At 38.1% G+C, this 10436-nt stretch overlaps 1 protein-coding gene across 3 annotated transcripts; it reads left to right on the top strand.

Moving 5' to 3' along the window:
• Positions 1-785: 785 nt before the first annotated feature.
• LOC121869040 lies at positions 786-9646 on the top strand. 3 transcript variants are annotated; one of them, XR_006089496.1, is made up of 10 exons: positions 786-849; positions 1887-2014; positions 2751-2968; positions 3849-3972; positions 4828-4895; positions 5346-5440; positions 6328-6405; positions 6914-7001; positions 8192-9143; positions 9265-9646. XR_006089496.1 is itself a non-coding variant. In XM_042370132.1 (9 exons), exons 2-9 carry the CDS (start codon positions 1920-1922, stop codon positions 8371-8373), a joined length of 948 nt encoding a protein of 315 aa, XP_042226066.1. In that variant the 5' UTR covers positions 786-849; positions 1887-1919; the 3' UTR covers positions 8374-9646. The 3 variants fall into 3 exon arrangements, 2 of the variants coding, with proteins under 2 accessions (XP_042226066.1, XP_042226067.1); XM_042370132.1 differs by having other exon boundaries at positions 8192-9646; XM_042370133.1 differs by having other exon boundaries at positions 841-869; positions 8192-9646.
• Positions 9647-10436: the final 790 nt, after the last annotated feature.

Below are 10436 nucleotides of genomic sequence, written 5' to 3'. Positions count from 1 at the left end.
ACGGCACTGAGTGTGAGCTGTTTCAAGACCAGACTTGACCAACACTGGAGCAGGTTCAGATACATTCAGGAGCCGGTGCATGCCCAGTACATGACCAATTGCCCAATCAGCTTACAAGCCGATCAGTGGTGAAGAGGTTAAAAGTAAAAAAGTACTGTACTGTACTGTACTGTACTGTACTCAAATATTCAAGTATAAAGACGAACTAAAATGGCAATGATGACCATTGAGAGTTTTATAACATGTTACTGTAGCTCCATCATGATTATACTGAAGACAACTTTTTCTCATAATTTCTACCATGTAATACAGTGAACTTTTTGGGCAGGATTTTCCACACACCAATATACTATTTTGGTAACTTATTCTTTTTTCCTTAACTACCACAAGAAAATAATACCAACAAAAAATCTCCAGTTTGGAAATTGCATGAATGAGTTCTGTATTTAAGCAGGAAAATCAACATTACAGGAACAATAAATTAAAGACCATTGGATTTTACCAGTGTATTGTAAGCACCAAACACACAACAGAAAAGATAATATAAGTAACAAACATTCTACAAAAAAAGTCCATAAAAGCAGTAACCACTATGGTCATTATAAACAGCAAACACTAAACACAAGTGATCTATTATAAACAGCAAACACTAAACACAAGTGGTCCATTATAAACAGCAAATACTATAAGGAAGAAATATAAAACAAATAAAATAATATTACTACAAAAATCTATGTATTTAGGCCTAATAAATGAGGAAATAAGAGGAAATAAGAGGAGACGCAGGACAATGCTCTCTTGTTTACCGTCTAATTCAACTGTTTACATATAGTAGTGAGGAGGAGACAGGTGGGTAGTTAGATAGACAGTTAGGTAGTTAGATAGATAGTTAGATAGATAGTTAGATAGTTATTTGATCAGTAAAATCGTGATGCATATTTATAGTGAGTCATGATATACATAGACAGTTGAGGTGCACACAATACGTTACTCACATAGACAGTTGAGGTGCACACAATACGTTACTCACATAGACAGTTGAGGTGCACACAATACGTCACTCACATAGACAGTTGAGGTGCACACAATACGTCACTCACATAGACAGTTGAGGTGCACACAACACGTCACTCACACAGACAGTTGAGGTGCACACAATACGTCACTCACACAGACAGTTGAGGTGCACACAACACGTCACTCAAGATGTAGAGGATCACCTGATAAAGACCAATCACTATGTTAATCTAACCCCCAAATAGCACTAGGGTGGTTGGTTGGTTAGGTTAGGTTAGGTTAGGTTTGTTAATTTTGTGTCCAATGATTCATATATTGTAGCAATAGCTGGTAAGTTGTAGTGTGCTGTTGTTTACATATGCGGGACGGAAACTTGTACCTTTCCATGTTGGGGCTGTAGATAAGAATATGTCTTTAATATATATATATAACTCTCTTCAAGTTGTTGGTTAACTTGTGCAACTGTCATAAAGTATAACATTTTTCACTTACCCCCTTGTGTACGGACTCTGATGAATAAAATTGTGTCGTCGGATTGATAGAATATTAAAAGTTGTGTCCCGTACTGAAGGGGTTAGAAGGGAACTTTGAATTTCATGGGGCGGTAATACTCTGGAACAAGGGTCTGTGGTACTAGCAACTTACAAATTGTTTTCTCCATTATATTATGTCTTTCTTACCTCAAATACTGATTACATCTCCCCTAAGGCGACGAGGATATGCAGTACAGTTTTCCTAAGCCTATTTTGGTAATTTTTTCATGTTGAACACTAATGTATTTTTACCTGGCAGTACACATGTTTTATTCTTTTAATTTTTGGGATATCAGAAGGTCTGTACTTATGGTCGTTTTGGTGTTTAATTTTCAGATTTAGACATTGTGAAAAATTGTAAGGGCAGTAATGATGGAGGCTCGTCTGCTGAAGCTGCCCTCGGGGAAGATTTCTAATGACACCGCGTTCCTCATGGACGATGATGACCGCATGGCAAGGCTGAGGTATGGTACTGTGGCTTACTTACTGCACTCTACTGTACCTATATGTTGGGGAACACCTGAAGATTTGCCACCCCAGCTTATTTCACCTGATGATTAACACCTTGGTGTTGCCTAGGAGGTATTAGGTTAACATTATTGGTTAATTTTAAGGTGAAATAAGCTGGGGCTAATCTTGAGATGACTCCATGGGTGTATCTTATGATGTAGGTTAAGATGGGGACTGCTATCTTATTAATTATTACTTTTTTGACCTTAATAACTTAACCTGATCATTGAATAACCTGATATCATTAAGGTAGGTTAAGTTAGGTTCAGTTTAGTTGGTTTGTGTTGTCCACTATCGTTAAGGCTCTAGTTACGTATCTTCCAGGAGGACGTATTGTGTCAGACCCTAATCTTTCAAATGGAGTTTCTGTACATTGTTTTCTTCATTTGACACTTGTATCTTCCTTCTTCCCCCATCAGAATTCCATCTAATATATTGACCCAAACAGATCTGTGTTCATCCTTCCATTGAATAAAGAGATAATGAGGGGTTTTGGCTTAACCTTGGCCACTCTTATCATTTCAGCTAATGTATTATCTGCAACTACCTTCATTACCTTCTTATTAAGGCTTTATTGATGTGTATTTATTCTGGTACCTGGAGCCGTCCCCATCAACCCATTGCAGATGTATTTATACCGAGAATTATATAATTATAGTACATTTGTTTTTATATATTACCTACTTCCAGACATTTAATGCAAGTAAAAGAAGACCTTAAGAATGAAATAGAGAAGAGTGCTTTGGAGGCTGATGAGTGGCTTCAAATACTGGAGACCTCATCAAGTACTGAACTTGAGGACCTCATGTTGTCCCTCCCCTCCACTGCGCCCATGACCATAGAGCACCAAGGCATCTTAAAGGAGTACTGTCAACTGTCTACCCAGTTGCAGGCTTACTCCTTCCATGGTAATAATGTCATGTACTACTTTCTCATTCCTGGCTATACTGTACATCACATTCTGTCATCAGTCAGTTGTATATGATGATATTTCTCAGATTGTTTAAAGATAAGTCCCAACTTATTTCAACTGATGAGTAAACTCCTTAGGCTGGGGGTGTAGCATTAGTGTGCTTAATGATCATATTACATGAGGGCAACCATGGGGGCATGTTCAGCATATATTGTATGAGTACAGTAAACAGTACACCAATCATATACTGTACTGTGCTGTACAATATACAGGTATAAGATACAGTATGTCCTTAATATACCAGTATACACAGTACTGTACAGTAGCTAAAAAATAGTATCTGTGCATACTCTGTGTGGAACAATATGAGACCACAGACGATAGGTATTGGGATATGTGTGTTGTCTCCTTATACTGTGTGATAGTAATCTCTTAACCATTTATTTTATTCCTATATGACAACTCATCCCATGTTGGATACTGAGTGGCAGTGGGTGAAGACAGGCATACCAACCCTCCCGAGACATCACGAGTTGTACGTATAATTTTTGGAAGTCATCAGACCCACCCTGTCAGATACCTTTTTTAGCTACTGTATATAAAACACTAGGTAGTAAAAGAGAAATAAAACATTTCCTAAATAAAAAATACTCCTTGTGGACCCTGTCTTATATTACAGCCTAAAACTCACATATTAGTAACCTCTTCTCTTATTACACAAACAAAGTAAATAATAAAATTCATCACACCTTTTTTTGTCTTTTTATTACAGGGATATTCTCCTCTCCAAAGTCACTGTTGGTTTGCCGTGCTGTAAGTTATTAGAAGTCTGTTCTCTAACACTGTTCCCTAATATAGTGCATTCCTTCTGCCAGAGACCACTGCAGCGTACATGACAGCTGAAGGAAATCTGCTGCTGAAATTTTTACGACCTTCCTTCAAGTCTCAATACTCGACGCTTTTAATATTACTCACTAAAGGTGCTGACAACACTTACAGGTGAGTGCTCAGTTGTGTTGGTGTCCAGTGAGGGAAGTTATTTGTGTGAACTGTTCAAGTGGATAGTTTATTTTATGAATAAACCTAACAAGACACATCTACAGTTAACCCTCACTTTACGCGGTTAATGTAACCCGGAGGGTCCCGCGTAAAGTGAGAAACGCGTAAAGTGAATAACATAACATATGGGATTAATTGAAATGGAGTCCGGGCCGATCCCCAAACTCCACTTTTTGACGACACACAACTATGTTGTAGTAAAAATATTATCTTAACTTTATGATGGTATGCACACACAATTAATAATTAAGAGAAATATCAATAATATTAGGTTTTTTAACACTTACATTAGTAGAAAAAATGGCTGGGCACACGGGGATGGGCGGTTGGTTCCGAGGCAGAGGGCAGATTATTGGCCCTCACCTGTGTCACTTGTATCAATTGTATCACTATCCACCACAGAGGCTTGCAGGGCCTCTTTGTCAAACTCCCCAAAGTCCATATAAGTCCATATCCTCACCATAATTATCACTATCACTGACTTGGGCCGGCTGTGGTGGGTGGCGGGTGAAGAACTGGTAATGTTTTGATGACTGGGCGACCTTGTGCGCACCATGTTCGCGCCGCTTACACAACATGGCGGATGGCGGGAGGTTTGGATCCAAAAATGGCTCGGCTCGCCAGCCGCTCTCCGCGTAAAGGGGTACACGCACCGCGGAATGTGAGCATCCTGGGTTCCGGCAGGGCACCGCGTAAACGTGGAAACGCGGAATGTGGGACCGCGTAAAGTGAGGGTTAACTGTATACATTTTACATATACAATATACATTATTATTAAACTTTTGTTTTCTCCAGAGTTGGTCATCACAACATGCCAGACACTGTGGCAGTTGCTGGATGTGAGGAGGAGTACCTGAAGAATGGTGAAAGTTGCTCCTTTATTGTTCATACAGTATATAGTACTAGTGTATACAGTATAAAGTCCACTCATGAAGAATGGTTTTACAACTAAATAGTGTCATTTAATTTCACCTAAATAGTTGGACAGACAGTATAGGAGCCAGGATGAAAGATGTTAATGAAGAATACTGTAGTACTAGCGGATGTTGAGACTATTACTAGCAGTAAAGAAAAGATCCAGTTTAGAAACATTTAAAAATAAAAATTAAACACTGGTACAGGAACATGGAGTAACTGATCATTCTACATTTCTTGTATCTCTACAATTTACACAAATAAATGGTGTACTGTTTTGCACTCAAGTACAGTATTCACCAGAGTAAACAGTTCATCCTTGGGTGTGTGAGGTTTGGACTCAAAATTAAATACACTGTACAGTATATGTGTTGATTTTTACAAGTGTTTCCTTGCAGGTGAGAAGAATGAAGGTGTGAAGAAGTTCATCACAGCCATCACTCAGTACACAAATGCCCTGTATTTACGCCAAGATCAAATTGTTACTTTGCAGGTATAGTATGTGTTAGACTGAAGGGTTACTGTCCCCGGACTCAGTTGCGTACTGTACAGTTCACACATACACTGGGGAGGTGAAATTTTGGTTGCATCTCTTTGTCTTCTTGGGAACATACTAGGTTTTTGGGACATTTGTTTCCAGCAGTTCAGATACAGTACAGCTTGTGGACTCTGGCTGTTTTTGCATCAGTCTAAGCTTAGGTGTAGATCTATGAGGTTATCTTAGGGTAAGTCTTCCACTCTGCTTGGTTTGTGGCAAAATTTGTATTTGAAGGTATTCAGTGCACAGTACTTGTAGTGCTCGAGAAATGTAACAACACTGTCAGAGGAAATATATTGTTGCTCATGTTGACTCAATATATATCAAATTCTATATCTTTTTTGCCTGTAAACTTGTATATACTGTACTATTAAATATACTGTATCTAAATTTTCACCAAAAAATAATCTAATTAGAGATACATCATCATCAGCCCTCTAGCAAGTTTGATTGTGGACTGTACTTGTATGTGGTACAGTACTGTACAGTACAACAGTTTATATTTTCCAGTTGTGCAGTATTAGGAAACATGGTTCTGTATCATGCTTATTTTATTTAAACCAAACCTTTGTGTTGCTGGCATTATTTAGAACAGTACTTTTTCTCTGGGGTGGATGTTCAGCATTTATTTGTGTGATTCCTGATCAATTTTGTCAAGAGAGCTTTTTGACAAGCAGCCAAGACCTGTGGTATGAATAGTTTTTGGTCATTCTTGTTTCATTCACTCCCAGAATTAGACAAAAAATATATGTATACAGCACAGTATGTATAGAATGAAGTATCTTAACCCTGTCTCTCAATAAGTGATGGTTGCAGCTAAAAATTTTGACTTGCCTTAACAGAAAGCAGAGTTCCTGAACAAGATGCAGGTGTACCACAACCAGGGATGTACCTTCCTCTCCTTCATGGTGGAAGTAAAGGTACTGTACAGTGTTCCCATACTGTTAAGTCATACAGTATGTTACTTCACATAAGTGTACAGTACAGTATTCATTCAGGAGACTTTGATGCCTTCTCTAGAACAGAAACTGATCTTGGTATTAATCTTAGTTTGGATAGAATGAGGCACCTTAGCAAAATTCTCCAGATGATTATATACACTCATCTAGCCCAACCCCCACCCCACCCCCAAGGTGGCATTAGGGTGATTAGTCATCTGGCTAGGTGTGCTGGGGTGCCTAATCTTCTGGTGATCCTTAATGATTGCTCATAACTACAAAGTATAGATAAGGTTAATGTAGTTTTTCACTCACTTGTGTGTAAAGTACTGTACAGTACAGTATACTGTACTGCACACCATCAGTGACACTTAAGGTTCACAGTTGTGTCTTTGTTGTTGGCTTCTTCATACACTCAAGTGTTAGCCAGCTTTTAGTATATAAAAGTTTCAGTACATTTTTGTGTTTTAATTCTTTGTCTCTTTTACAGAATGAGGATGAGGAAATAACGTATGAGTTCACCCTTGACTTTTATCCTCGAGACATCCTCCCATACAGAGTAAAAGCCAGTCATATAGGTTAGTGCTTACTAAAACTATTTTTATCTTCCTAACATGTCCACAAATTGAGATGCAGAAGCTGACTCTGGTTTTAATGTTATTTATTTATTCTTTTAAACCTTCACCTACTGTGATACAGTACAGTACATGGTGGCTCAGCAAGTATTGATCCCATGACTCTTAACAGTTGCAGAGCTGACTGTTGTTGTTAGTATTTTCTTGACTCGACTGTGACCCACCACAATAATTCTTACCTTCACTTTACCCTACAGTACTGTATCATCTAACAAGACTCACTTTGATCTGTGAACTTGGCTGACACAATACTTGGATGAACTTCTCTTACCTCTGCTTGTTAGCTCAAGTGTGGTGGTGGTGATTCATGTTGCCTTCTTGTGTGTCGTGTTCTCTTGCTGTTGGATCTTTTTCACACCCAATGCCTCCATTATACAGTTAGTTATGTCTACCTGAAGCAGCTGGACTCAGTTGAGACTTTCAAGAAGCTGCTTATGGCTTTTTTATGTATAAGGGGCATTTGACCTTATTGATCATTTAGTAAACAAAAATCCTAGTCATGGTACTTTTTATAGCAGCTGCTGGTGCTATAGTACAGTAGTGCTTGAGGGTTCTGTCATAGTTCTTGGTATTTTAAGAAATTTATTTGATGGTCACTCTTCTCTCCCTGTAAAGACAACAGTCATATGGAGAAGTGGTGCATCTCCTATTATTATTAATACTGTGTCATCATCATTATCTCATGAGTGCCAGGTAGAGTGAGTGTCTTAGTTGGAAGAAGAGACAGTAACGAAAGAAAAGGTTTTAGTAAAAATGAATGGTGTGTGTCATATATCATGCATAAAATATATACAGTACCATACATATATTAAACATGCATCATACAACTTAACGCTCATGATGTCATTAAACAGTGCTATACTTATACATGTATTAGGTCTGAGTGAAGTTATGTTTATATAGGTATGTAATTATTTATCTATTATGTCCCTGGACCAAGTTTTATAATGGTGAAATAATGTGTCAATACATCTGTAGCTCATTCAGTAAGTGTGGTAATTCTTCAATATCTTTACACATTTCTATAAACAGCATCAGAACTTTTGGCAGGGTTAGGTTATTGTAGGCAGAGGCACAGTTAAATCATATTGTGTATAAGTGAACACATACTCGTAATTAATTTATATTTTCAGATGGAGCAACACCTAGTTTGAGTCTGGCTGATATAATGCAAGATATGGCAGTTGATATGAAAGTTGTACCCTTCCCACAAGTTCTGTATTTAACGTTTGGAGGCCAAGTTTCTGATCGTTCAACTCCGGAAGACACTTCAGACAGCAACAATTCTGGAAGCACTGTTTTGTTTGCAGAATAAGTTAGTGATCATATCCAGTAGTTTTAGGGCATCTTAAGAAATTACTGCACTCTTGCTCTTGAGTTTTCATTGTCATCTCATACACTTCATCTAAGAATTGTTTAGTTGCCATTGAAGGTAGAACTATTGTCCTCAAAACCATTGTAGTACTTGTCTTAATTTAAGTACCGGTAACTAGTTGGTGGATATCTTTAATGATTGTAGTTTAAAATTACGTACAAGATATTTTACAATAAAATGCTATTGTCTTCTCCTTTGGCAAGTTTACAGCACTTGGCCAAGTCTTTGATTTTATCCTCAGCTTGCCCCTTATTTTAGGCTTTAAAAGATTACAGTACTGTAGTTATGTCTCTGATGGTTTTGTCATGCAAGTCCATTATTGATACAAGACTTTAAACTTAGAAAATGTGTTTTCCTTTGTACTCTAGTTGTTCTTTAAGATCATAATGGACTGAGTAGCTCTCAGTGTTGGTGGAGGGAATTGTGTTATTTTCATCTGAATATTTTAAACTGATAACTAATCTTTGACATTAAAAAGTGTGGATCAATGAGTGGCTCAAAAGTTCAGTGAGACTCCAGTTATGGCTACTACATCATATTCTATATGGCCATAAGTGTGCAGTTACCCTATTGTACATGTGGCTGTCATCCCATCCTGCATTTGGTCGTCTCATCTAATGCTCGGTCAACCAGGCTGCCACATTCTACATTTGGCCACCTCTCAAGCCCCAGAATAAACAAGACAAAAACTATATTAGTTGGTTAACAATGTCGAAGTCAGATGGATCAATTGGATACTGCAGAGACTATTAAAAAAAATAAGCTATTTAGTTCACATTAAGCAGTACATACAGTGACTAATCTAGTACAAACCACACTTCTGACAACAAGAAAGATGTTTGAATTATTTACCATTTTTATTTGTTTTTATTACATTTATTCTGTTGGCAGTATAAATGTACTGGTAACTGTTCATTACTTCTTCCTGACCTATCACAGTCTCCTGCCCACATCTCCATTTCAAAATCATAACTCAAGTGTCCCAACCCTTTCCTAGGCTGTTACCTCAACTGTTAACCGAACTGCACATTGAAGCCTTTTATCACTACTTTCTCCCTCCAGTCAGTGTTCAGTCCATTCTTCATCTACTCTTCCCTGGCTCTAGATGTTTCAATAAGATATATTTTGATTTGATATCCTTCTGGCAGATTCACAAACATATTTTTTAATGATGAGTATTGTAGATTTTTGTATATAAAATGGATACAGTATATTGGTTTGTGTTTTTTATAACTTTATTGCTTGAAATAGAAATTGTTAAGAGGATTTACTAAAAAGGATCTGGGTTCCTAACGTGTAGTGATACAGTACAGTACACAAATTTGGTCGTACAACCACAACCAGTCAGAAAGAGATGACCTGTATCATGTACAGTAAGTGTGGTGTGAGGGTTAAGACAAGAACATTGTGATGGGCACTGTTCTATCTACTGTATAACATGTTCCAAAGAATATAAAAAACTCGACAAGATACAGTCAATAAAGGGCGTTTGTGTACTCAGTGATGAACTACTTCACTCTTCTCACCTGGAAGGAAACACTTGTAAAAATCAACACATATACTGTACAGTGTATTAAATGTTGAGTCCAAACCTCACACCCATGTGTGTTGCACAGCTGGTAGTGTTTGATGTCACAGTGTGAGGACAATGGTGGAGTGTGTGATGTCAGTGTGAAGACAATGGTGGAGTGTGTGATGTCACAGTGTGAGGACAATGGTGGAGTGTGTGATGTCTGTGAGGACAATGGTGGAGTGTGTGATGTCACAGTGTGAGGACAATGGTGGAGTGTGTGATGTCACAGTGTGAGGACAATGGTGGAGTGTGTGATGTCAGTGTGAAGACAATGGTGGAGTGTGTGATGTCACAGTGTGAGGACAATGGTGGAGTGTGTGTGATGTCAGTGTGAGGACAATGGTGGAGTGTGTGATGTCAGTGTGAAGACAATGGTGGAGTGTGTGATGTCACAGTGTGAGGACAATGGTGGATGTGTGTGATGTCACAG

Source organism: Homarus americanus, unplaced genomic scaffold (genome assembly GCF_018991925.1).
Source record: "Homarus americanus isolate GMGI-L3 unplaced genomic scaffold, GMGI_Hamer_2.0 scaffold24694, whole genome shotgun sequence".
In the NCBI taxonomy this organism is placed as follows: Eukaryota; Metazoa; Arthropoda; class Malacostraca; order Decapoda; family Nephropidae; genus Homarus; species Homarus americanus.
The sequence above is the reverse complement of the archived record's forward strand: the minus strand, read 5'-3'. Positions and strand labels throughout refer to the sequence as shown.